This window comes from Microtus pennsylvanicus, chromosome X (assembly GCF_037038515.1).
Source record: "Microtus pennsylvanicus isolate mMicPen1 chromosome X, mMicPen1.hap1, whole genome shotgun sequence".
NCBI lineage: Eukaryota > Metazoa > Chordata > Mammalia > Rodentia > Cricetidae > Microtus > Microtus pennsylvanicus.
The window spans coordinates 85,388,149-85,414,615 of NC_134601.1; the positions used below are offsets into that span (position 1 = coordinate 85,388,149).

The 26,467-nt window shown below is 44.5% G+C and overlaps 1 protein-coding gene and 1 long non-coding RNA gene across 4 annotated transcripts in view; one reads left to right on the forward strand and one right to left on the reverse strand.

Annotated features, from left to right (window-relative positions):
- Window positions 1-26,467, reverse strand: part of LOC142840195 (uncharacterized) — a 251,734-nt gene that overhangs the window by 186,480 nt on the left and 38,787 nt on the right. The gene's annotated exons all lie outside the window — the stretch shown is intronic.
- The window catches only part of Hdac8 (histone deacetylase 8), a 220,088-nt gene that overhangs the window by 184,838 nt on the left and 8,783 nt on the right, over window positions 1-26,467 (forward strand). For both annotated transcript variants that reach the window (XM_075956770.1, XM_075956771.1), the window contains one exon: window positions 12,288-12,393. In XM_075956770.1, coding sequence (XP_075812885.1) covers window positions 12,288-12,393 — 106 coding nt within the window. The remainder of the gene's footprint in view (window positions 1-12,287; window positions 12,394-26,467) is intronic.

A 26,467-nucleotide genomic window follows, 5' to 3' on the forward strand; every position in this document is an offset into this window, starting at 1 on the left:
AGCAGCCTTGGCAAGCAAATCCCCCTCTAAGACATAAGCCACTCACTCCCTTCTCACCAGCATGATCAAGTTCACCCTGTATAAATCTATTTTAGTGTATTTTAATTGCTTGTAAACTGAGTGTTTCCTGGATATGCCACTGACCATGAATAATGAGAGTCATTTCAGTGACTGGGTTTTCGAAAGTGAATGGGCAAGCAGACAAGAAGGGCTGCTGCTCAGAAGCGAGAGTCGTTTGTTAAAACCCGAGCAGGAGCGTTGCTCTCAGCCTTCCCCAGGCTTGTTTTAGTTTTGACACGATGGCACCAGAGCCGCCTGTTTTTCAGCTACTCTGGCTGCCCTTCATTTTTTATGCATCTCTCATGTTAAGTAATGCCAGCTGTTGTCAACAACCAGGCACAACTGGCCACATGTCAGAGTCATTCATTCACCCAGCAAAACTGGACAGTCTAGTACAGATGTCAAGAATGCACCAAAAGCTAGGGCCCAGTCCCTCTGTGGGGCGGGCAATGCCTAGTAAAGGAAAGAGATACATAAACAAACTGGCGCGCTGAAATGTGATAAGTGTAGAACACTGGCCAGCGAGCTGGGAGGCGATGGGAGGAACTTAGTCTATCATGGGACCTGGAACCATGTAGCAAAGAGCTAACCTTCAGCAGGGGATCAGGGGAGACAGTGGAGTTGAGCAGATAAAAGAGTGGGAGAGACACTACAGTTCAATGGGTCCACAGAGAAAGGGCCTCAGACCAGCCTTGGTATAAGATAAGGCTTGAAAAGCCCATTGGCTGGAACAGACTGAAGGCCTTTGTGTGTCTTGTTTTTGCATTGGACTTGGCCTTGAAGTCAGTGGTGGAGCCTAGGACAGTTCTTAAGCAAGAGGAATGACATGATCAGTTCTGAATTTGTGACAGAAAACTCAAAGCCTATGGGAATATAAGTTACAGGCTGATTCCAAGTGCATGACTTTATTTGGCTTCGTCTTCCCTATGGCCTACAGGAGCCCTTTGCCTGCACTTCTGCGGTAGCACTTCTTAGATCACAGCAACTGATCGTTCCATTCACCCTTGAGGGCAGGACCTGAGTCTCATTCCTAAGCATATATGGGCATGCTTAGGAATCATACCTTACTCATCCTTTTGAAGATAGCTCTACTGCTTCCCATCTCCTCATGAACCTTACCTATTGTCCAGTCCTCACGCTCACAGTCTCCACTTCTCACTTCAGAATTTCCATCATCCTAGACAGGCAAGTGCCCTCTGCCATTCCCTTCATGTAGGTATTCTTGCCAGTGCCTGCATTCCCTACTGCACGATACGCCTTCAAGGCCATAGGCCTTCACCACCATTGTATCCTAGCACCTAGCACAGTGCATCTGCCAGGAGATAAGTATCCAGTGTTGTCAGAGTCTACAAAGTACATCAGGAGAGAATGGCAATCCTGGGCGTACCCCAGGCTCGTTCTATCTCTTCGCACACAGTTAGACAGAAGGGATTTCTTTCATTTGTTTTTTTGGGGGAAAAAATCATTGTTCATCAAACAATGAAAAGATCACAGTGAGGGATATCTTGTAAGCCAGAGTATTGAAAGTATTTTGAAAGCAGAAAACCTACTGCCTCCAAACAAAACATACGGACACTAACCTGGTCAGGGTCATAAATTCAAATCCCTGCTAAGGGGCCTGTTGCGTGGTGGGACTCACCCATGGTGCTAAGTGAACAAAGAAAGGTGGGCATTCTCCATGAAGGGAGTTAAACTGGATTAGGTCTACTTGGAACACATTAAGCTTTGTAGACCAAGAATTCACATTTTCCAGGTGGAAATATTGCATGGATAATTTTAAATGCAAGTCAGAGAAGGGGACAAATTTCACTGGGGCCCAGAGGTGCAAGGTCCCTGCCGAGATTTAATCAAAATGGCAACAGAAAATATGTGCTCTTGCAGAAAGCAAAAGAGGCTGAAGATATAACCGAGAATTGAGCTGGAACTACAGATGAAGGGAGAAGGATGAGGAAGCAATGATGAACAGGGGTGAAGAGGATAGAAAGCAGAGGGTAGCTTGGCATGTGATGATAGGAGATCAAACATGATGAATGACAACTGAAAAGAAAACCTTACATTGGACAGTTAGGTCACTATTGGTCCTTGATGCCTTCCCTCACCCTGCCCCACCCCTGGCACAAGAATTAGAGACCGTGCTCAGGAAAGCACTCTACCCCGGAGTTCTATTTCCAGGCCTTTTCAGCATGATTTTGAGATAGGATATCACTAAGTTGCCCAGGCTGGCCTGGAACTCAGGAAAATCCTGAGCTTGCAATCCTCTTGCCTCAGAATCCTGAGATTATAAGCTTACCATACCAGGCCTGGCTAACCACCAGTCTCCTAATATAATAATAGCAGATATAGATAGTACCAACTGACTTAAGCTCCGCCCTCCCCACCTCAACCCCCGCCCCCCTTTGTATACAAAAATTGAGTATGGTACATTTTCCTGATGAACCTAGACCCAGTCTCAGAATCCTCCTTAACACAGTGACTCCAGCAGCTCCTACCAATTAATGAGACCTGCCACTAAACTGTAATTTACCAGGGTATGGCGAAGAAGCAAAACTGCAATGTGATGAGGTGTCTAAGAAATGAAGGGACCAAGGCATTGAGGAAAACATATCAGGTAGCTTAGGAATATAGAAAGGGCAGTTACTTGGCATAGTGTAAGGATTCAGCCAAGGTAATGGTTACTTATCCTCCAGCAGAATACGTTTCCAAAGTCATCTCAGTATTTGTCCAGCAAACAAGCCAGATAAAACAATACCCCTATGTATTCCCATTTTTTATCCCCATCCTCAGCCAAAGGAAAGCTGAATGTAAAAAAAAAAAAAAGCTTCATGTGTAGGCTTGTTTCCAAACTATTCATTTGATCAGCAGAGACATATGCTATAACCAGAGTTGGCCCGGCATGTATTTATGAAGGAGGAATTCTTTCTAATAGTGGAAACTTGAGGATCCACGGTGATGCAGGAAAGATATTAGTCTTGGCCAGGGTTCTTCCCCTAAAACCACACCCTGAAGAAAATTTTGGCTTTCAGGGAAAACCCTAGAGAGGTAGAAACCCCTACCTTTGTCTCTTCTGCCTGTTCCTCTCAGGTGTTGAGCATTTCCTATAAGCCAGGCACTGTTCATACTTTATATGAATTAACTCATTTTCTGTCATCTTGTCCTCCTTTCTTCCTACCAGTTCCAATTTCTCATTCCCCCTGCCCATTTTTCATAGTTACTTTCACTTGATCCTTCTCTTGATCTCCCTGTCCCTCTTTCTGACTTCAGAGTTCCTGGAGACAGGCCGAGCTCTTCTGAACTCACCCACTTTGGTCGGAATAGACACTTGTACAGAAATTGATTTGACTCACTATCCATTCCGTTCAGAGTTCTATTTCTTTATGTGGTCGAAAGGCCTAAGAAGAAGGAAGAATATCTAGCACTAAATAATGCTGTTTGTTGAGAATTTTCTGGAAGACAGGTACTGTTCCCAGTTCTTTCTGTAAATCACCTCATTTATATTGTTGCAACAACCCTATAAACTGGCTTCTGTTATTTTCCCCACTTTACAATCGAGAAAGCCAAGAGATGGAATAGGTGAAGAACTTCCCTAAGGTCACACAGTTAGTAAGGTGTACAACTGAGGTTAAAGGTTAATCACACATGACTCCAAAAGTTTCTGTCTTTAGCTAATTCATGATTTGTGAACAACAGGCTGAAAGTCTGAAGCTATGGGTTCAAGCTTACAGCTGTGATGGCGTGAATAGTATTATCATTAGGATCTTGGACAAGCCACCTAACTGGTCCAGTGCTCCACACACTGAACATTTATTACCATTTTTTACATTGACATTTATTCCTGTTTCTCCTGTTATTATATCATTCTCTAGATTCCCATCTTAAGAACTGTCACTGCATCTTACATTTACTCCGGCTTCTCTCGGGGCCAGGAACAATGCTCAGCATCTAACAATGCATGCTTATATGTGTATACACAGTGCTGTGCATTGGCTAGCTCAGGAACTCACTAGATAGTTCATTACACAAGCAGGTTATAGATACGAGCACGAGTCGCTTCTAAGTTCATTAGCTAATGAAAGAGGACTTGTTACTATTGGGCATATTCTCTGATTAAATATAAATAGTGCTCTAGTAAGATAACATTTCTGAGTTTACCTGATTATCTTGCTTAATAAACTTTTTTCAATAGCAAAAGTTTTAAAAATTAATTTAAAATTAATAAAAAAAAGAAAAAAATGACTTAAACCATCAAAGTAAGGGCTGGGATACAGGTCAGTGGTAGAGGCTTATTTTGCTTGTGCATGGTCCTGAATTCTATCCTCGGTACCATAAGAAAAAATATTGGAATAATAAAACTCTTTCCATAACCTATTCACTCACCCCATCGTTCATTCATTTAAACACACAGTTTTGGGGTATAAGTCTCACTATTAAGCGGCTCATACATACTGGCTCTGGCCACCAACTAAGGTGAGGAGTGCAAGTGGGATGTACCTGATGTTGAGGTGCAAAACAGGTTTTCATTCTAGCACTAACAATCTGCCTTGTCTTCCGTCCTCATGTCCACCTAACATCTTCTCTACAATAGCACATTTCACCCTAACCTCTGGGTCATGCTCTGGGTAGTCCTACCTTCCATCCTCTGCCTGCTACCAATTGCCTTTGATGTTCTGCTTCCTGCTGGTTCAATCTAGCAACTAATGGAGTTATTATTTTTGTTTGTTTGTGTTGAAAAGCCATGGCAATAAAATTTACTCCCAATAATACCACTGCAATTTTATGTCCTTAAAATGTACCATCAATGACATATGTAATAACCGAATTTCCTGTAAACAGAAATGTTTTTCTGGGAAAAAGTGGGCTTTTTTTGTTTCCATCCATGGTTGGATCTAGGTTCTTTGATGGAGTAATTGGAGATACAGGAAAGTTTGAGATGCATTTTATGAGACTGTGTTAGAGTTCAAAGTGCTCATATTGTGTTATTCTGGTTCAGATGAGTTCTGTGAACAAGGTGATGCAGGACAAGAAGTGCTCTTTCTGGCCAAGGCCCAGGTTACAGTCAGAGGCACAGTGTTCCCCAATGGAGAGAGACAGAGAAAAGCCTCCGGTCTGTAAGAAAGATTGGCACTAACCCTAATTTGTCGTGATAGAATTAAAGATAATTTTTAGAAAACGGTGGAATTTGAGTTAACAATTAGAAGTTTGAGAGTCACTCAGGATATTCCAGGAAGAGGGCTAGACAGAAGCAGTACCATTATTTCTCTGACTGGCTGGGAGATGAGGAGGCTGCTCTAGCCCCAGGGGTGAGTTGCCAGTATAAGAAGTTGTAGCATCTTCTTTACTGCTTCTGATCTGAGATTGCAAGAGGCTTCTGTTCACTGCGCCCTTTCTCTCTGCTGGCTTTTTTGTCCTACTGTTCATGACTCTTCTCATCCCCCAAATATCCTTCTAAATATCACCCTTCTTCCAACCTTGTGCCTTGGTCCTGTGTCAAGACTTCACTCTCACACACTGCTGTCATGTCTTTAAGCCACCTGCCAGACGTCATGACCCAGATGATGCCCCCATTGTCATATCAACCCCAACTGACACCAAGCCCATCTTCCCTTGGCCAGTCTTTTCACTGCCTACTAATTTACCCCAGTAACTCAGCTTCTGTCGGTGTCACTGAGATTCACCCACTCATCCTGACTCAAAATCCAGGAGTCAGCTCCACTCCTTGCCAAAGTCCCTTCCTCCACAGCCAACAAACTGCCAAATCCTATTGAGTTTCCCTTTGGGGTATCTATCCTGTCTACCCCACCCCACAGCAACTATATGGTTCAAGTCCCCATTGCCTCTCCCAGAATACCACTGTGCTCACCTCTACACTAGTCACCAGCCTTTCTGTGCTTGAACCTGCCCAGTGCTTATCACAGAAAGTTCTCTCTCCTCAACCTGAAGTCCAGGCTCTCTTTTTCCAACACTGGTGAGCTCATGGGCACTTGGTGGTCCCCACATACATCTTGATTCCATTTAACTAACCTCCACAATATATACCTCTCCGCTGCCTATCTGCCGTCACCCCCAGCCTTCAAGACTCTGATTCTCCCACGGGATGTGAACCACTGGGAAATCTCAGGCACACTAGTCTATTCATGCAACAAATACAAATTGAGCACCTGTTTTCTGGCCTTTGTGCCAAGAGGCGTGGGTAATATAAAGATGCATGAGACAGTACTTTCCGCCTGTGATTCTTTGGTCTAGTGAACCACAAAACAGATAGAACTAAATCCAAATCTCCCTCAGGCTGCTCATGCCTCCATGTTGTAGGATCTTTCCTCAATGTCTGAAAATATACTCAAGATGTTCCCATCCTAAGTTTCGCTTCCCTAGCACCAGATCAAACTAACTCTCTCTCTCTCTCTCTCTCTCTCTCTCTCTCTCTCTCTCTCTCTCTCTCTCTCTCTTTCTGGTTTTTCAAGACAGGGTTTCTCTGTAGCTTTGGAGCCTGTCCTGGCACTAGCTCTTGTAGAGGAGGCTGGCCTCGAACTCACAGAGATCCGCCTGCCTCTGCCTCCCAACTGCTGGGATTAAAGGCGTGCACCACTACTGCCTGGCCCCAAGCTCCTTAAAATACACAAAGTCATCTTAATTCTCCTCTCCACTTCCTCCTGTCCAATCCTTACCCTTCTCTGAGCAAGCCTCTGTCCACACCCTCCTTCCTGTGGACACATGAGGAAAATAATTTCAGCCTTCATCTCATTTAAACTCTCTGGGAGTAGCTAGAGAGATGATTCGTTAGTTAAGAGCACTGGCTGCTCTTGCAGAAGGACCCAGGTTCAATTTCCAGTACCCACGAGGTAACTCACACTCCAGTTCCAGAGGATTCAAAGCCCTCATGTGGCCTCCAAGGGCACTAGGCACACATATGGTATACATACACGCACGCAGGCAAAACACTCGAAATAAAAATAAAATCTTTAGCCGGGCAGTGGTGGCGCACGCCTTTAATCCCAGCACTCGGGAGGCAGAGGCAGGAGGATCTCTGTGAGTTTGAGGCCAGCCTGGTCTACAAGAGCTAGTTCCAGGACAGGAACCAAAAAGCTACAGAGAAACCCTGTCTCGAAAATCAAATCAAATCAACAAATCAATAAATCAATAAATAAATATAAAAAATAAAATCTTTAAACCCTCTTAGAGATTTGAACTTGTTACCAGATCTGTCTCCACTCCCTGTGCCCACCCCAGACGTGTTCTGGCATGTCATGATTTTTACCCTGGACGCTCTTCTCTCTTGTTGCAGGGCCCCCACCCTGCTGGCCAAAGCAATCTTCTCTGCTTCCTTAGCTTTGCTGTCACTGTTCGTCCCCAAATCTGTAATACATGTGGCGTCAGAGGTCTAGCCTCCCCTTACACTGAGCTTACTATCTTACTTAGACCGCTGTGGCTGGGATCCTGACCCGGCATGTGCTCCCTGCTAGAATCACCCCTCACACCCCCAAACCTTCCGCTGGGTCCACTGGCTGGATCTTCTTACTGCTCCTCCCTGGAGGCCAGAAATCTTTCACTCCTCTTTTCCTTAGTCCCTGCATGCAAGTTACTGTTTCATCCTGGTGATACTATCTTTGAAGTTTTTTTTTCCCTTTTCATTCCTCCCACAGTGTCCCTGTCCCAGTTCTATGAGCAGCCCTCAGGGCTGTAGCACCAGCTTGCTAACTGGTGACCCTCCTCACATTCATTCCTCAAATTCCAACAGTCTCCACATGGGAGCCAGTGAGCCCTCTCATGCGCACCGATATCCCATTCACTTCCTGTGTCTCCTCCAAGCTTCAACTCAGTATCCCACAAGTATTTATTTACCGCCCCTGAACTGCAAGTATTGTTTTAAGAACTGGCAATATGGCAGGGAACAAAACAATGTTCTGCCTTCATGAAGCTACTAGTCTGAGGTAAAGGCATGACTTGGCAGGGCCTACCGCGCAGTTCTTGCTCGCCTCCTAGCCTGCTGGCCTACAGATAATTATACCTAATTTGGTGTTCTTCTGCTTCAGGCTCCTTGCCATTGCTGGACTCTGCTGGGGACTATCTCCTCCCCACCTGTATCCTCTTTGGCCAGACCCTCCACATGCAGTCCCTCTGGTGCACTTTACAGAGGTGATCTCCAGGAAAACATAGTCTCAAATCTTAGCTTTGGGCACAATATCTGTGCTCTGATCTCATCTTAAAATGGAAGCAATGATACATACCATGTAGGTTGGCTGTGAAAATGAAGTTCCGTCCGTAAGAATGCTTAGGTACTTTAGGTGCATGACAGATAGTAAGCCTGTCATAAACACTGCCTGCCATTACTTTTATTTCAGCATTGTTATTGTCATGTTATTATTGTAGCACCCAGCAGTGCTCTCCCCGATTAAGCCTTCCTTATTGTCTTTGTACCCTAGTGACTAACCTACTCCAGCATATTACCGCGTCAGAGTTACTAAGTGTTAAGGGGAAGATAGAAAGGTCAGCTGATTTGGGTCTGTGGCTTGGGTTTCCTGTGACCAAGCAGGATTATGGTGGAATAACAACCTCAAAGGCTCCCACTGCTATCTTTTTGACCAAGAATCTAATTGTGTGCTGTTTTCATTGTGTGCACAAGAGCTGCAAAGGATTGAGCAAGAATGGAGAATTAAATTGGGTTGAACTGAACTGGAGACAAACTATTTACATTCCTTTATTCATTGACTCGTGGGGTCAAGACTCAGACCCTTAAAGCAGCCATTACCTTCAACCCCCCCAGCCCTTTGCCCCGCTGCATACCTTCCATTTGCCCTGACTCCACACTACCATGTTCCCCTCAAAACTGTTTCCACTGAAGCCCAGGAAGCAAAAGGAGTGCTGCAGGAAGAGGGGAAGGGGTGGAGAGGGGTTAGCACCTCCCTTCTTCCTTTGCTGAGATCAAAGCCAGTATGTTCCCTTGAAGGTCGGCTAGCCCCTTTCATCTCCTGCCCCACCTGCCTGGATGGGACTGCAGTGTGCCCATTTCCTTTTCTCCTGGAGCTGGAGGGCAGTTCCAGGGTGGGGTCATAAGCTATTTCCAGTGCTAGCCAAAGCCCTCTACCTCAACTTTTCTGTGTACCATGATTATGTTTCCTCTCCACCTCAACAATCAGTAAGAAGCTGCAAGTAACTATGAGGGAAGTCAGTTCCTCGGCTGGTCCTAGGCTAACCCAATGGCTGAAGCAAGTGAGGGGGCCAGAAGACTTGGTCTGGAAGAAGGAACAGGTTTTTCTTTCTATGCCTCACCCCTGAGCACTTCGCCCCGCATTCCTCAGAATCTAGAGGGTACAGAGTTAAGCAAAGGCCTCTTGCCCCCAGGAGAGAAGAATTCACATTTATCAGAGTCCTACCATATCCCAAGCTCCAGGTTGGGTCCTTTGATAGATATTATCTCCTAACAGCCCAAACAGGTCAACATTTATCATCCCTGGGGTGGAAATGACGAAACAGAGATTAACAAGCTTACCCCAGGCACACAGCTAAATCCAGGCGCCAAATTCCAGCTGTCCCTGACCCCAACGCCAGTGCTCACCCTGTCACGTCGTCTCCAAAGCCCAGGAAAGCTATGCTGAGGTGACTCTGAATTATTCCGCACAATTAACCAGACACCTAGGTAAACCCTTGGCACATTAGCTTGACTCAACATACATCTAAGGGAAAACATTGGCAACTTGAGTTTGACTCTCTGGGCTGTGCAAAGAGAACATGACAGAGTTGGTAGTCTAGCAGAGAGGATCTAACAAGTGCAAACTTAGAACACAGGAACAGGGGCTTTAAATACAGCCTACAGTTTCAGTTGGCCTCACCCAAGCAAAACCTCCAAGACTGGAAGCAGCCAGCTGCTGTGCATAACTGGCTTCCAACACAGGGACTTTCTTAAACCATCTGAGTTGCCCCGAGGCCAAGAATAGTGCAATTTAGCAGGACCTGAGAATGAGTATTTGATTGGCAAAGGTAGAGAGAAGTTTAGGAACCCAGTCTTGGCTGTTACCTGCAGTCAGTCAGTCTGCTTCAGCAAAGACTGGGTTTTTTTTTTTAATGACTCTGTCCCATGTGTGGCTCAATCAGTTAAAGCCAGGTGCAAATGAAGCCAGGATAAGAGGCTTAATCCTAGTAGAGCTGTTTTGTCACAGGCCAGGTAGGTCTGGCCCCAGCTGACCAAGTGGTTAGCAGCCCTGTGCTCTTTGCCAAAGGTGACTAAAGTGTGGGCAATCACAGTAGGCGTTCAAGTGAGAACGAGCTGTTCCAAACCGGTGTCTGCAGACAAGCAGCTTACAGCCTGCCTTGCTGACTAAGGAGCCGCCGTGTCAGCCTTGCACATGGAGACAGCAATGGCTCCTTTTATATCTCGCCTAGGCACCCTGCCTCATATTTTTCTAGTGCTGTGATGCCAACGGTGTGTGTCTCCCCGAAGAGCTGCTTTGATGCAGCTGCCTGTATTCTGCGGCTCTAAGCCTGTCTTTCCATTCCCATGAGATGAGCACATCACTTGACACTCCTCAGGAGAAGAGGCCGCCACACCTGTTTAAAGCCTTCTCTTCTACAACTTGAAGCAAGGGGCCCTCCTTGGCTAAAAATAAATGCTTCTCGAGTTTCTTCAGCCATGATGGGAGGGGGTAGTTTCTGCATGTGTCCCCTACCGTACCCCAGGTAACCCTGTTTTTCTCTTTCATGTAGGGATTTGATAAAGACAGTCTCTACTCAGGGTAGTTTCCCTCTCCATAATTTGTCGGGAATCACGGAGTAAATCTCTGTGGCAAGGGCTGAATGCCTGTCCCTTTCTGGGCCAATTCACATACATGGCATGAGAAGCATTGGTACAGTCTTGGGCCTTTTTCTTTCAATTAAACGTGTAGAGTATTCATTCTTCCATGGTATGCAAAAGCTATCTTCCCCATGAAATTAATCTCATGGATTCCACAAAGACACTGTTAGAATCTCCAGATTGTTCCCCAACATCTCCCACGGTGCCAGATGTATGTACAGCCAGACTTCTAACAAGGATAATGTAAATGACAGTAGCAATAACTGTGGGTTCTTTGAGTGGCATCAAAGTCACAGCATAGCAAGATCCCCGTTTCTATGCCTGCTATATATACTGCTTGAGGTTTTGTTTTATTTTGTTTTCAGGGAATTTGGATTCCCTGGTTTACTTACAACCTAACAATGTCACTATTGAAACACATCGTGTTAAGGACCATATGCTCTCTCTCCAGAGAGTGCACACAAATACTATTTCTGTTAAAAAAAAACACACACAAAACAGAAATCGTAGCTTTGCATATTTCCCATTCAAAGACGGATCCCGTTTGAATGGTTCCCTTTGTCACAGAGTTTTTCCCCAAGTGGGCCCTAACAGAAGCTAAATCAGATATCGCGACTTACCAAAGGTCACAAGGGGTCATCTAGTGAGCTAGAAATAGAATCCACAAGCCTTTATTTTGATTCCTTAACTTTAAAAACATAACTTTCACTATAAAGAAAGAAAAACTTAGTAGACTTACTTGCCATTCCTGGAGCAAGGAATCCAAGGCTAATGAATGGGCTGTGAGGGCAAGAGATTACTAAAACTCTGCCTGCCTTCAGAGAGTTCTTGACAGTGGAGAGAGGGGAGGGTAGTCACTGTTGAAAAGTCTCTATCCAGTGTATATGAATACCTAGAGGACCCTTCATGCAGCTGCCACCATGACCTGCATATGACATGCAAGCCAGCACTGTCTATCTGAAGGGGGTGGTAAGAGAGGCACCGGCAGAATACTCTGGCGGTTGGCAGAGAACGAAGGACAGCTTTATGAAGGAGGTGACATTTGAGCTGTGCCTGGAAGATGGGGAGGTTTTTCCACAGGCAGCATGGATTGGGGGTGCAAAAAAGCCATGAGTTCTAAGTAAGAACAAGGCCTGGAGAGAGCTCAGTGGGCTAGCGTGCTAGAGCGTGAAGGGCTATGGCTGGAGCAAAGCAGCTGAAGCGTAAGCAGAGGGGCCCTTGACAACAAGTGCCCAAATTTCATTGTGGCTGTCACTGAAGGGCTGAATGAGTGAACACCGTGATGGACAGAACTTCCTGCCACATCATGCCACTCTGCCCTTAGAGGCTGTCCTGGCCTTGTCGGGCATGGTGAGCTTCGTTCGATTGTCCTGTTTGTGTGTGGTTTGGTTTGGACATTTTATGTGGTTTTGTTTGGTTTTTAGCCTTTCTCTTTTCCTTACAGTTTTTCACAGCATATGGTCCTGATTATGTGCTGGAAATCACGCCAAGCTGCCGGCCAGACCGCAATGAGCCCCAGCGAATCCAGCAAATCCTCAACTACATCAAAGGTGAGCGCCACCCTCCAGTCCTGCCCTCCTTATTCCACCCAGTGTGGGGTGGCCTGCCGCTGGGGGCTTCCTCAAATACCATTTGTCTTTTGGCAACTAATCATTCCACTTCTTGGAAAGGAATCCTCTTTTTGGCCTGACATCTTGTAGCCTGAATTCTACACAAGCCACTCTGGTTGAGATTGTCACTTGGCTGGCTAATGTCACCTTCAGAAGAACAAAAGGTTCAGTTTTAAGACACTTCCAAGGAAAAATCAGTTCTAAAATATTCTGAGAGCCTTTTTCTTTGAAAAGGCCAACAGTAAAACCATCTTTAAGGGCTAGGGTTATGTGGCTCAGGGGCAGAGCATTTGCCTGCCATACTATCTCCGACACTGTGAAAAAGCAAAGCAAAACAGAAAAACCCTTTAAGTTTAGGGAAGTTCAAGTGAATTTAAACTTGAGGGGTTGAGATAGCAAAGGAATTTCTCCCCCAGACATTCTCTTGCAGCATGGTCTAGGAGAGCAATGAGAGGCTATGAAAGTCCGGTGATTAATCAGGAGTAGAGCTGCTGCCCTCTACCCCTCCCCCCAGTTATTCTGCCCCCAGGATAGAGAGGATGGTAGTCAGGCTCTACAGTCCACCAGCTCTTTGGGGTTCCTTCCCTCAGCTTTGCTTTGGAGCGCCCCTCACTGCTTCTCAGTTGCTTCTTTAAGACTTGCTTCTCATCTGTCGTTTGTTTTACGTATTTAGAACAATCATTTTTCTGTTAACTGAGAGAAAGTGTTTGTGTGCGTGTGTGTGTGTGTGTGTGTGTGTGTGTGTGTGTGTGTGTGTGTGTTTGAATCTTATTTGCAGAGTTAAGAGGTCATGGATATCATATTGCCTGTCCCAAAGAGTGAAATTCTCTTGTTTATTCATAAAATGACAACGACAGTGCCAGATCTCCCACTTCTGACTCCTCCTGGGAGTGTAATCGTGTCTGAAGAGGCCAGCTAAAAGCTTGGGTTCGTCTAAGGGAGTGTGCCATAGTCTGAGGGTCTTCGCTAAAGGCTGTGCTCACTAGCAGAGTGTACTTGGTGACAACAGCAAAGCCTGTGGTAAGGACTATATTTCCTAGGCTCTTTTGACCTGAGAAAATTTTCTGTGCTAATGACCCTCAGTTATGCTCATAGCTCTTTGCCTCTTGTAAGGTCCTGTAACCCAACCTTCTTCTGCCTCTAATGTTTGAAATCACCTTCCTCTGATCTCCCAATGGCGGCTACCAATTCTATACGTCCTTACTGTCTATCAATCTTCCTCCCTTCTCCAGTCTTTTTTGTTTTTTGGTTTTTTGGTTTTTGCTTTTTTTTGTTTTCTTTATTTTTTTCAAGACAGGGTTTCTTTGTAGCTTTGGAGCCTGTCCTGGAACTAGCTCTTGTAGACCAGGCTGGCCTCGAACTCACAGAGTGCTGGGATTAAAGATGTGTGCCACCACCGCCTGGCCCTTCTCTAGTCATTAAGGCTTCTAAATTCCTTCTGTTGCTGATTCTCATCACTGTGCTACAATCTGGATGGAGACTGGAGATCTGCGCCCTTCCCCCTTGTTTCCCTCTGCTCCTCTGATCCAGAAAACAGTCCCCATTTCCCTTAAGATTGAATGTGGACTAGTTTCTCTTGTTACTCTTTCTCCTGCCTTACCATTTTCCTATCCAGGCTCTAAATTCTGGGAGCACCCAGACAAAGCACTAAAAACAGAAAGCACACACACATACACACACTACCAGAGTTCCCTGCTCCTACCTCAGCTGTGTGCGTGCATGTATGCCCTGGCCTCCCTGCACACACTCCCAGGCACGTCACTCTAGACAGTGGTGACGTTTGCTGCTGTGGAAACGAAATGACAAACAAGAGAAGACGTGAGAAAGGTAATGTAGATGAGCTAGAAAAGGAACCTGAGTGAGGAGTAGGTGAGGGTGGATCGAGATAAAAAGTGATGCTAAGGTTTAGTTAAAACAAGAATAATACAGTCCAGAGGACACGGAAGTCGCGTTTTTGAACTGTATTAGCCAATGAAGGCAGTATTGGGATAATAACACAATGAACTTCAGCAGGGAGAAAGCATCTGATCCAGGAACTGGGTTCTCAAAAGGGGCTGTGTGCAAGCAAAACAAGATGTGGCTTTAACAGCATTCTGTCTAAAAGAGAATTAGAGACAGTCATTGACACAGAGTTCAGTATGAGTCACCCGGTCAAGGTGGCCTCCAGAGATGCTAATGCAGTAGCGACCTCACTTTACAAGGGCTCTAGACAAATAGGAACAATGTTGCCGGAGGTCAGCCAGTCTGGGGGAAGCACTGGAGCCCAAGCTCCAAGAGGTCTGCTTAGAGGAGCTGGGGCTTTCTGGAGAAGAGAAAACTCTAGGGGGGAGGGGACATCAACCCTGCCTCATGTCTCTTGACAGCGAGGCTGTCACAGAACAGGACAGAGTCTAACTGGTGGGAGGGCACAGGGGTGGACGCACGGATGGATGTCATAAAAGGACTGATTTTCATTCAGAAGCAGGAGGAGTTTGCAACGATTAGAGCTATCTAAAATGGAACAGGGTGTCCAGAAGAGAATGAGGGCTGTTATTAGAGATGGAGGGGGTGGAGGATGACTTGGCTAGGAGGGCCCCTACCTTGGGAGAGGGCTCCTTCGGATGCTAAGATCCAGGACATTCTACATTGCAACCAGCGTAGAGAGAATGAAAAGGATCTAGCGAGAGCTTAGCTTGGCTGATGATGAGTCACTGTGTTGGGTTGGGAGGGGACGCTGAGTGGAGGAAAGAACTGACATGGAGAGGCGAAGTCAATAAGAACAGGTGACAAGGAACCAGGAAGGTGGGCGGCAAGGACAGTGAATATAGAATACCAGAAGTGCTCAGATTTTCTTCTCGGTTCTGTCCCTGTTACAGAGTCTTTGTGTCCCTAGCCGTGCAAATTAACAAAGCACAGGAATCCAGAACTGAAAAGAAAATGCATCTCAGCCTAGAAGAATTGAGCCTAGAAAGAAATCTAAATGCTGTTCAAAATGGCCAAGCTAACCTGCTCTACTGATACTGTGCCCCTCAGCCTAGTGACGCAGGCTGCCATCAGATAGTGTGTTGCCATGACAATGGTCAGTGTGGAAAGGCTTTTGAGTTTTCTGTATTCTGAAAGATTTCCTTAACCTGTCTTCAAGACTGTCATTTGTTCTTGCATATAAAAAACCTCCGTGACGCTGGCTGATCCTCACTGTGCCTCCCCCATCCCATTAAAAACCAAGAGCAGGGTACAGGTCCCGGACTGTTTAGGGAAGGTGAGAAACCATGGAGGGGGTAGACAGATTCAGCCGCTTTGCAAGGGAATTGATCCCCAGCATGTCTGTCTAGTTGAACTTGTTCAGCCTTGGGTGGTTTTTTTGTTTGTTTGTTTGGTTGGTTTGGTTTTTCTGTTTTCTCACTACAGCACTTAGAAACATGGATAATGAGATTTTAGCCTATTGGAACTCAAAGCCCAGAAGATTCCTCTTTACTGAGTTACATGCATTCTACATACCACAGGGGAACTGAAGGCAGAAGCAAATGTAGATTGCACCTAGCCCATCTTTTCTGCCCCTCAGTTCTAATGAAAGAAAAAAGACAAAAATTAAAAAAAAAAAAGAGAGTCAACTTAAGTTACTCACTTTAGACCCAGCATAGAAAAGGTCTGTTTGCTTGACCTTCTTGTACCAGTGAACATCCTAAAGGCCTAATTCACTGGTCCCAAGAAAGTTCACATTAGAGAGTGCATGACTGCACATAGCTCATGACTGCTAGTGTGAAATCGTCCTTGCCCCATCTCCACATGCTTGGAGTTGTTTGCCTTTCCTCTGGTTAACATACTCCAAAGGAATTAGCTCATAGTGAACCTTCCAGAGTTGGAACAGTGCTGATGTGATCAGTCCCTAGAGGGGCCCAGCTAGCTCTGCACAGGGAAATGGGCTAGAGGTAGGAGCTTTGCTGCACAGTAGTACCAATGGCATTTGAAGCAAGTAGGGGCCACCTGGGGCCCTGAGCTTCATGTTTCAGCCAGATTCAACTGGCTGCAAAGAGGGGAGGGAGCACTATGCTCTTGTATGTGGGGGAATTAACACTGGAGGTTTCAACGCATGCTTAGGGTTCCCAGAACTTGTCTTGAGATATAGGAAAAATGAGTGGGATCAAGAGAAAAGGAGGAAGAAGGGGAGAGGAGGAATGTACGAGAGAGAAAAACAAGGACTCCGTACTCCTGCCCTTTCCAGTCCTTGCTGAAGAGAACAGCCGCCTCTACAGGGCAGGCTGGGGCGGGACCAACAGACTGGTCTAAGTGTGCACAGAGAAGGCACAGGTGAAATAATAAGAATAATGGCCACTATGTCTCTTCTAGATGAAGAGACCAAGGCTCAGGGAGAATAAGTGACTTAATCAAGCTCCCTTTGTTCAGCAAGTTCTTACTAAGCACTTCAGTGTGAGTCACATGCTATGAGGGCTAGCACAGTCATTTGAACCCAGGGCTGTCTTAGCGGGAACGTAGGAGTCAGTCTCTGGCCTCTTTGGTTCCCCTCCTCCACTCAGCGGCATTGCCCTGTCAACTCTACTGGCCATCCCTGTGTGCTTTATCCAGTGGCCCCACCCTCAGTAAACCCGGCTCAGTGCACACTGCTTACCCTGCTTCTTCCGTGCAGCTGATCCACAGCACCCGAAATCGCGTGTCTCCCTAGAAACAAGAGGAAAATGCCAATGAGCATCCCCGAAAGTTCTGACCCCGGAGCCATGCCTTTTTGTGCTCCCCGAACCTCCACCCACACCATGCCTCCATCAGCTTCACCAAGCTGAACTCTGGAGCTTTGAACTCCATTCTGAGCTAAGTAGAGAAGGACAGGGGACAGAAGGAGCTAGCGCCACAGCTGCTGCCCCTCCAGTGTGCTGTGGTGGCCGGCTCTAGTCCGCTGTTCACAGCTCCACAGCCCCATATTGAGACCCTTTACACATCTGCTGCTAATGTCCTTCGGAGAGCTAGTGTATAGGGGATCAAGGAAAACGCACCCCCTGTTCAGCCTGAAGTCTGGAGGTAGCATCCATCTACGAGTTGGCAAAGAGGCTCAGACTTCAAGGACTGCTGGAGCCCTCAGCTCAAAGCAGCTCAGCTCTGCCTGAAGAGACACTACCCCAAAGAAATAAGGCTTCCCCACACACCCATTCTTGCTGCCTGGAGCAGGAAGGGGGTAGGAGGCAGAGTTGATTCCAAGGATAGATTGAGCATTTGCATTCCAGTTTCTTGGAAGGACTTTGGAGCAGGATTGGTGGAAATCCTGAGCCAGTTTGTCTGGTTTTAAGTAAAGATCTCTAACATCTAGGCCTTATCTCCCCTTCTCACTCCCTCCCCGCCCCCCACTGTTTTTCTTCTCCAGGAGCTGGCCACCTGCTTGCACTTTCCCAGTGAGCAGACTCCTCTCCTTACCTCACTAAAGAAAATAAGAAAGGGACGCTTTATTGTGGATTTTGTTGCGAAATAAGTTACAAAAATGGCATGCAAAAATTTTCAAATTCTAAAAAAAAAAGGGAGGCTAATCCCCAAAGTTACAATAAATTAGCAGCTTAAATTCAATATGCAATGAAATGAAGGCCATTGGCAGATTACTTATGAAAACTGGAGATTTCTACCTAAAACCATGAAGGAACTAACTGCAAGTGTATCACACACTCATTGTGCTGGGTATTTCACATATACTAACGCATGGTATGTCCTTATGGGGCAGGAGACTGATAACCACGGGCACAGTATACCATGCTTGTGATCACATAACACCAAGTGGTGAACACTCTATATTTGAATCCAGGCCTTGCTGTCCCTACCAATCATCTCCCACCTGCTTTTTTCCATCGTTCTTTATAATCCCTTCCTATCCTTCATGGGCTCCCAAAATGCATCCTGAACCCATTAAATTTTAAGAGGTACAATTCTGCCTTCACTTTAAAGCTCAACCCAATCAAGTTATTTTTGAACCTCCCACGGTGTCATGAGCTGTAGGGATGGCTGAAGACATGATCTCTGCTTCTGGTGAGTAACTGAGAAATCTGGAGGACGACACAAAACCGAAGCCCCTTGGGTGGATGCAGATATCCTGCGGCTGACACTGCATAGAAGCCACTGAGAGTAACACTTGAGGGAGATGACTTCCTGGAGGCTGGAGGATTGGAGTAGAGCAGAGTACAGAGGTGATGTTCTGCAAGGGACTCTCAGAAGCGTGAGGACAGAGCTGGCTGCCCTGGATTTCAGGCTGAATAGTCTAGATCACATACAAAAGAAGTGGAAGCCATCGCAGTTCTGGAATTGAGGGTATAACATGATATAGTCATGCTTGAGATGGATCATGATGGTGTGGTCTAAAGGTGGACCTGAGGGAACCTGCACGAGTGCTGAGACGTGCCGTGGGAAGAGTGTCACTAGTCCTTGAGGTAGATCATTTATAGGGAGAGGATAGAGAATAAGGGGAAAGGACAATGGCTCTGGGGTTTCCTAGATAAGCACAAACTAGGACTTGGTAGCTGCCAGTACAGGAGGCCTAGTTTTACACACACACATGCTTAAAATACCTTATTCTGTTCATAACATATTCTGTTTCGATATACTGAATGTAAGGTATAATGTTAATTCCATCTAGTGTTTTTATGTGGGAAAATTTGTTGCAGCCAACTACAAAGAAAAATTTTAGAAATAATTTGGTAAGACAAGTATTATATGTTAAGTAAAGAAAACTCAAAATGGTTTAATGCCATCGAGTCTCAATTATATATGTGTGTGTGTGTGTGTATGCATGTATACATGTGTATAATGAATGTATGAGTATGTGGCTATGCACAGAAAAACATCCAAAAGAAATGATAGCAGTAGTTATCTTCAGTAATAACTTTTTGAGACAGTGTTTCACTGCTTAGCCCAGGCTGGCCTCAAACTCATGATCCTCCTGCCTCAGCCTCCCTGGTGCAGCAAGTGCTACAATACCCAGCTACCATCATCTTCAATGATACTTTGCCAGAGTACTTTAACAGTAGTTGTCAAGGGTTAAAATTATGGATAATTTTTCTTTCTTTTTTATTCTTTTTCTATATTTTTAAGTTTCTAACATAAATATATATATTGCCTCCCAGTCAGAAAAGAAGTAACATGTTTTTTGTTTAAAGAAAAAGACAGTAAGAACTGGGGAGGCAGCTCAGGAGCAGAGCAGCTATGTAGCCTTCCAAAAAGTCAATAAAACTTTAATCCTTAATTTAGATCCTATTTTCCAATTCCAGATTATAAAATATGACTACCACACCTACCTACAGACCATTCCAAGGACTTGTCAGGGGGAGTGTTTTAAATACTCCGTTTTCTCTAGGTACCTCTAGGAATTCTAGGGCATTCTATTTACCTCAAAAAACAGATCATCCTCTGTCTGATGATGTAAATCCTCTTAGGTCCTGGGTAGGAAATCCAAATGTTTCCTTTTCCAAAATGCCTGTACCCCCTAAAGCAGCTATTCCAGTCTCTCTGGGTTTTGCCTTCTAATCACCTGATCCTCTGCGGTCGTGAATGCAATAGCTACATAATATGTCCTACACTCAAGTAGAATGACTTCTCATAGTTTCTTCTTCTCAAAATCATTTCAGATAAAGGCCAGGTGTTGTGGCGTACAGCTGCAGTCCTAGCGCTCATGAGGCCGAGGCAGAAGTGTTGATGGTACATTGCCAGCATTTGCTTTATAGTGAGACCATGTCTCAGAAAAGTAATTACGGCTGGTCAAATGGCTCCATAGGTTAAGATTCTTGCCACTGAGCCTGATGACCTGAATTCAGTCCTCATGACCCACGTGTCTACCAAATGGGAGGACTGATTCCTGCAAGTAATCCTGACCTCCACCCACACATATATATGCCTACACACACTAGATAAATAAATGTAAACAAAAATTAAGCAGAATTAGTTCTTTTGTGCTTTTCCATGTGAACTTTGGAATAACCTTGTCTAATTCTATAAAGTGATTTTGATAAGATTTAGAAAGAACTTGTGTTAAAGCCTATACTTCTTTTGGATATAACTGACATCTTTACTATGTTGTTTTCCAACCTATAAATATAGCGTGTCTCAACTTTGAGATTTCGGCCTTCTTCCTTTTTGTTAATTTTGAAGTGCTGAAGATTGAACTTTATGCATCTTTTGTGTATGCTAGAGCAACCACTATACCGCCGAGCTACATCTCCAGCCATTTTCACTTTTTTTTTTAAATTTTGAGACAGAAATTACTAGGTCACCCAAGGAAGCCTTGAGCTTCAATCCTCCTGCCTCAGTCTCACACATCCCTGGGATTACAGGTGTAAGCCACCATACATAGCTATATTTTTATTTCCTTCATTAACATTTTGTAACATATAGTAAAAATACCAATCTACCAAGATCCAGCAATCCAAACTGTGTATGCGTCACACATCAGTGTATTAAAAAAACATGAAGAAAAACTGATACGGTTGTACGGGGAAATAGAGGATTCATCACTGAGGCTGAGAAGATAACCCAGCAGGAGAGTGCTTGCCTCGCATGTGCAAGGTCTTAGCTCAACCCTCATTTCAGCAAAGAAAAAAAAAGTCCACAATTAGAGACTTCAGCATCCCATTCTCATCAATAGAAAAGAGCTAGGATATAGAAGATTCAACAGTGCTACCAATCAATAGGCTTTAACTGACATTTATAGGCTACTCCAAACAACAGAACACACATATTTCTTAAGTTTTAAAGGAACATATAACAAGATAGGACCATATGCTCAGCCATAAAACTAATCTCAACCAATTGAGAATAATTGAAATTACGTAGAATATATTTTCTAACCGTAATAGTATCAGCATAGAAATTATAAGCCTCTTGCAAAAAAAAAAAAAACTCCAGACCTACATAGCTTCACTAGATAATACTGATTCTACTGAAATGAAGAATGAACACCAATTCTATATTATCTCTCTCAAAAAAAATAGAAAAGTCTGGTTGTTGCTGTTGTTGTTGTTTGTGCTTTTTGAGAAAGTTCCTCTCTGTCTCTGTCTGTGTGAGCATGTGTCTGTGTACACGGCCATGTGTGTGAGTGCAGGCAGGTGTGCCAGAACACACATATGTAGGTCAGAGGACACCTTGTTTGAGACAGTGTCTCTGTTCATTGCTGCATATGCCAGGCTAGCTGGCCTTTGAGTTTCCAGTCCTTCAGCCTCTGCTCCCCCCCCCACACGTCACAGTAGGAGCCTTGGGATTACAGATGTATGCTACCACAGATTCCAGGGATTTGAACTGGAGTTCTCGTGACTGGGGTAAGTGCCTTACACACTGAGCCTTCCTCTCTCCGGCCCGACAGGTTTTGCTATGCAGTCCTGGCTGTTCTAGAACTCCCTATGTAGACTAAACTAACCTGAAATTTGTGGTAATCTTCTTGCCTCTGCCTCTTCAGTGTTTACTTCAAAGGCATATGTCACTACACCTCCCTGCCTCAACAGGGGAAAATCTTAAAAAAAATTAATCCCCAAAGTATGCACTGCTATATGATACTGAATGATGAAATGGAATGTTTTCCCTCTAAGCTCCAGACCAAGGCAATTTTGCCACTCTTATTCAAGATAGTACTGGAATTCCTAGCCAAACAATAAGGTAAGAAAAGGAAATTTATAAAAAATATCTATCAGAAAGAGAGAAAATAACATTATTTCTATTTTATTATGAATGATGACTTATGTCAAAAATCTAAAGGAATTTATCAAGAAAATACCTAGAACTTTAAAAAAATATAACTTCATTAAGTCTTTAAAAAAGAAAAAGTATTGAGCCAACCATGGTGGCTCACCCTTGTAATCCCAGCTACTGAGGCAGAAGGAATCCCAGTTTGAGGTTTGCCTGGGTAGCTTAGTGGGATTCTCTCAGTATTTAAAAAAAATGGGGCTTAAGGGATGATTCAGCAGTTATGAGTACTGGCTGCTCTTTCAGAGGTCTTGAGTTCAAATCCCAGCACCCACATGGTGGCTCACTGTGCCCATAATTATAGTACCGTGAGATCCAATTCCCTCTTCTGGTATGCCAATGTACTGCAGACAAAATATCCACATACATAAAATACATACATACATACATGCATACATACATCTTTAAAAAATAAAAGCAAAGAAGGCAATCAAGACTTGGCCAGTAAAGACACTTGCCACCAACCCTGATGATTTTAGTTAGCCCCCTGGTCCCACAGTGTGGAAGGGGAGAACTGACTCTCAAAAGTTGTCCACACATTGCACACATGCACTGTGACACACCCACACATTATACACACACACAATCATCCTATAAATTATGTTCCTTTAGAGAACTCTAACACAGACCCTATCTCAAAATAGTCAAAAGAAAATGTCCATATGCATGTATGTATGTATGTATGTATGTATATAGAAAGGGGATTTATTAGGCTGTGGTCCAACTGGTCCCACAGTGACCGTCTACCAATGGAACATCCAAGAATCCAGTAGTTGTTAAGTCCTTGAGGCTGATTACCTCGGCTGGTCTTCTGTGTAGGTTGGAATCCTGAAGAAGTAGGCTCTAATGCCAGTGAAGGAATGAACTTGCAAGGGAGAGTGAGGGCAAGCAGGCAGAGAGAGAGAGCAAGCTTCCTTCCTCCATGTCCTTTATATAGACCACCAGCAGAAGGTGTGGTCCAGAGTGAAGGGGGATCTTCCCACCCAAAAAGATCTGGATTAAAGGTGAATCTTCTCACCTTAAAAGACAGACTAGAAATGGATCTTCCCCCTTCAAATTATTTAATTAAGAAAAAAATCCCTCACAAGTGTGTCCATCCACTTGGGTTTTAGTTATTTCCAGACATAGTTAAATTGACAACCAAAAATAGCCATCACAGGGTCATATTAAATTTCCCAAGCTAAACTTTAACTTCCTATGTAGCCCAAGCAGACCTTGAATTTACAATCCTTCTGCCTCAGTATACACCAGTGCTGAGATTACAGACCGGTGCCACCAAAGCCTAGCTTCTACTGAAATAGTTTTAAGTTTAGTTTCATATATATATTCAAAGTCTGGATTCCATAGTGGGACACCATTGATAATTTAAGGACAAAAAAAGCCCCTCATTGCTGCTTAGCAGTACAAATTGATGCTCCCATTAGACCTCCAATGATATACCACCCCTTGGCAGGAATGGAAGTATCATATATTTTTAGACAGGGCCTTCCTGTTATAGCCCAGGCTGGCCTCAAACTCAAAACCTTCCTGCCTCGGCCTCCTCAGTGCTGGAGTTACAGGTATGCACTGCCACATTTGGTCCTTTTTCACTGTCCCCATGTGACCTCTACTAATAGGTGAGTCTCCTTGGTATTCAACTGAAGTGGGAGAGGAGGCCAGATATTGCTAGGCTAATTTTCGATTTCAAGTTTCCTATAAATACATATTAGGTGTTAATCTGTGCCAAAAGCTGCCCTGGGCACAGTGATAGACATTGCCATCATAGAGCTCCTATTCTCTGGAACAGGATACACTATGAGCAAATAAACATTTAGTGATGAGTAGCAATTAATTCAGAGGAGCGCCATTTAGACCCTGGTCAATAAAGTCTCTCTGAGGAAATGGTGTTTGAGAATCTCGGTTTAATGAAGTGAGTAAAGTTGAAAAAGTGAGGTGAAGGGAAATGCAGGGTTAAAGCTCCACGGAAGGGATGGTCTCAGTGTGTTTACTGTAAATGTTTTCCTGTATATTAGAAATACAGATATCACATGAAACTCTTTTAAGTTAAAAACATTTAATGGCCGTGCGGTGGTGGTGTGCACTCGGGAGATAGAGACAGGAGGATTTCTGTGAGTTTGAGGCCAGTCTGGTCTACAGAGTTAGTTTTAGTTAATGTGTGTGCTCAGAGGACAGCTTTTGAGGATAAGTTCTCCCTTTCAATCATATGGGTCCTGGGGATCAAAACGTGGTTGTCAGTCGTGGAGGCCGGTACCTTCACTTGCTGAGCCATGTCACCAGCTTGAAACTTTTGAATTTCATAGGTATTATTCTTTATGATGAAGCTGTTTAAAATAAGTTTATATAAGAAAGGTTTCTGTTGTGGCATGTAAATATGATAAAGCTCCTGGCAGTGTTGAGCTGAGAAGTACAGCTGTCTCTGGAGTATTTACGATTTCCATTCAATAGGTGAAAAACCCGAGGCTTTCTGAGGTTAATCTAGGCCACACAAGAGGAAAGTGGGGGGTGAGGGGGAGATGGGATTCCACCTGGAAAGGTGAGGATTATGCTCAAACTTAAAAGAGGAAATAGACATTTTATTCTTCTGCCTGGTGAAGCTGATTATCACACAAAACAAATCAAAATTTTTTCAAGAGCAGCCGGCAGTGCCAATATGTTGAAACATTTTTGCGTTTGTTTTCCCAAAGCATATGCCTAAAGCATAATACTGCACTCAGCGTCTTCCAGCTCCTAGTGCTCAAATGAGCGAGGAGCGAAAGGAAGCTAGGCATTTATTAGAGAAAATAAGGTAAGGCTCTCAGAGTTCTGGAATGTCTAGCTGTTGACAATTTTTGGTCTACACAGAGACCCTTTAACCATCTGAGGTTGGGAGCTGTCTAGAGCTCGGCACCAAGCACTGAGAGTCATTTGATTGCAGAAGTAGCAGGCCCTGCACCAGAGCCTGGCTGCCTGGGGGCAACTGATAAAGGAGTCTCTCTAAAAAGTTGCTACAGACTCCACAGACTTGCAGTCCCCTGCACTCCTCTGCTTTACCTGAATGGGGACATTCCAACACCACCAGCACCAAAATGTCACAACCTTTTGAGAAAGAGAAGCATCTTTATGGGTCCTGGTTTGCCCACATCCTTCTGCCTCCTTGCAGCTCCAAGCATGTTTTGGAAGGGGATTTCATAAAGATTTCTAAATTGAGTTAGAATTTCAAGTCTATTGTGACATGCAAATTAGTCCTGCTTGCCCGTTGGCAGCAAAGCAGCTGAAGTGCCTAGAGACGGGCCATAAAATGAAAACATCAAAGTGATTAAATGTGCCCGAAGAGCATAATTGAGTGCATGAATAAGAGAAAATAAAACAAATTGATTTTCTCCAGTGCCAGAAAAACAGAATAATTGAGAACAAAATAATAGACTTTGAAGTAATCAAAGTGAGGAATGCACCATAGTGACACGGAAACAGCCAGTTGTGGGGGAGATTTATTGTGTTTCTGTTATCATTTTTACAACTTTAATTTCATTAGCTAATAAATACAAATCAATTGAAAAATCAGTCAACCAGAGAGGAAGGAGTCCCAAGCTGAAGAGGTGATCCTTAATCCACTATATTACACGTGTGCCAAGGCATACACACACACACACACACACGTTGCAAGCAGAACAAGTTCTGGAAAGCCTCATTTGGCTTTGGAGGTGGTGACTGGCTGCCTCTTATGCCTGTCACTTGCCAGATATGGTTTACAGATTGAGCCATAAAAAGGGTAACTCTTACATGCCACCAAGATTGCCATCGGAAAGAATGGCCTGAGTATAAGCATCTTGGTTTACAAAAAAATGACATTTTCATGATACTAACCACACCTGTAATTTTGCCTTGCATCATATGACTTCATTTAGTGGTGATGGTGGTGGTGGCAGCTATGAACTACAATAGCAGGAGCACCTGCCACTCTTGGATGGTGGCTTGCTGCCTCAATCCCCCCCCCTAAAAAAATAGTGGCATTGAAATCTAATGTCAAATTGAGAGGACCAACCCTTTGGCATCCAGGTTGGTAGCTATGATGCTGGACAAGATCAAGGGCAGAAAGCTAGATGGAGGTAGACTTGTTGTGTTGAGCCTGACAGTAGAGCATCAGGGACAGCAAGCCATGCTGGGACCAGGTGCTGGAAGATCACAGAGTAAACATGAAACTGCTTAGAAACTATTTTTATGGCTCCTCCAAGAAAAGAATCCCTCCACCCCACTCCTCAGCTGTTCATAGCTCATTGGCCCTTCCCTTCAAGATTCACAGCATGGATGTTGTGACCTGAATTGTGGGTTTTCCTTCATA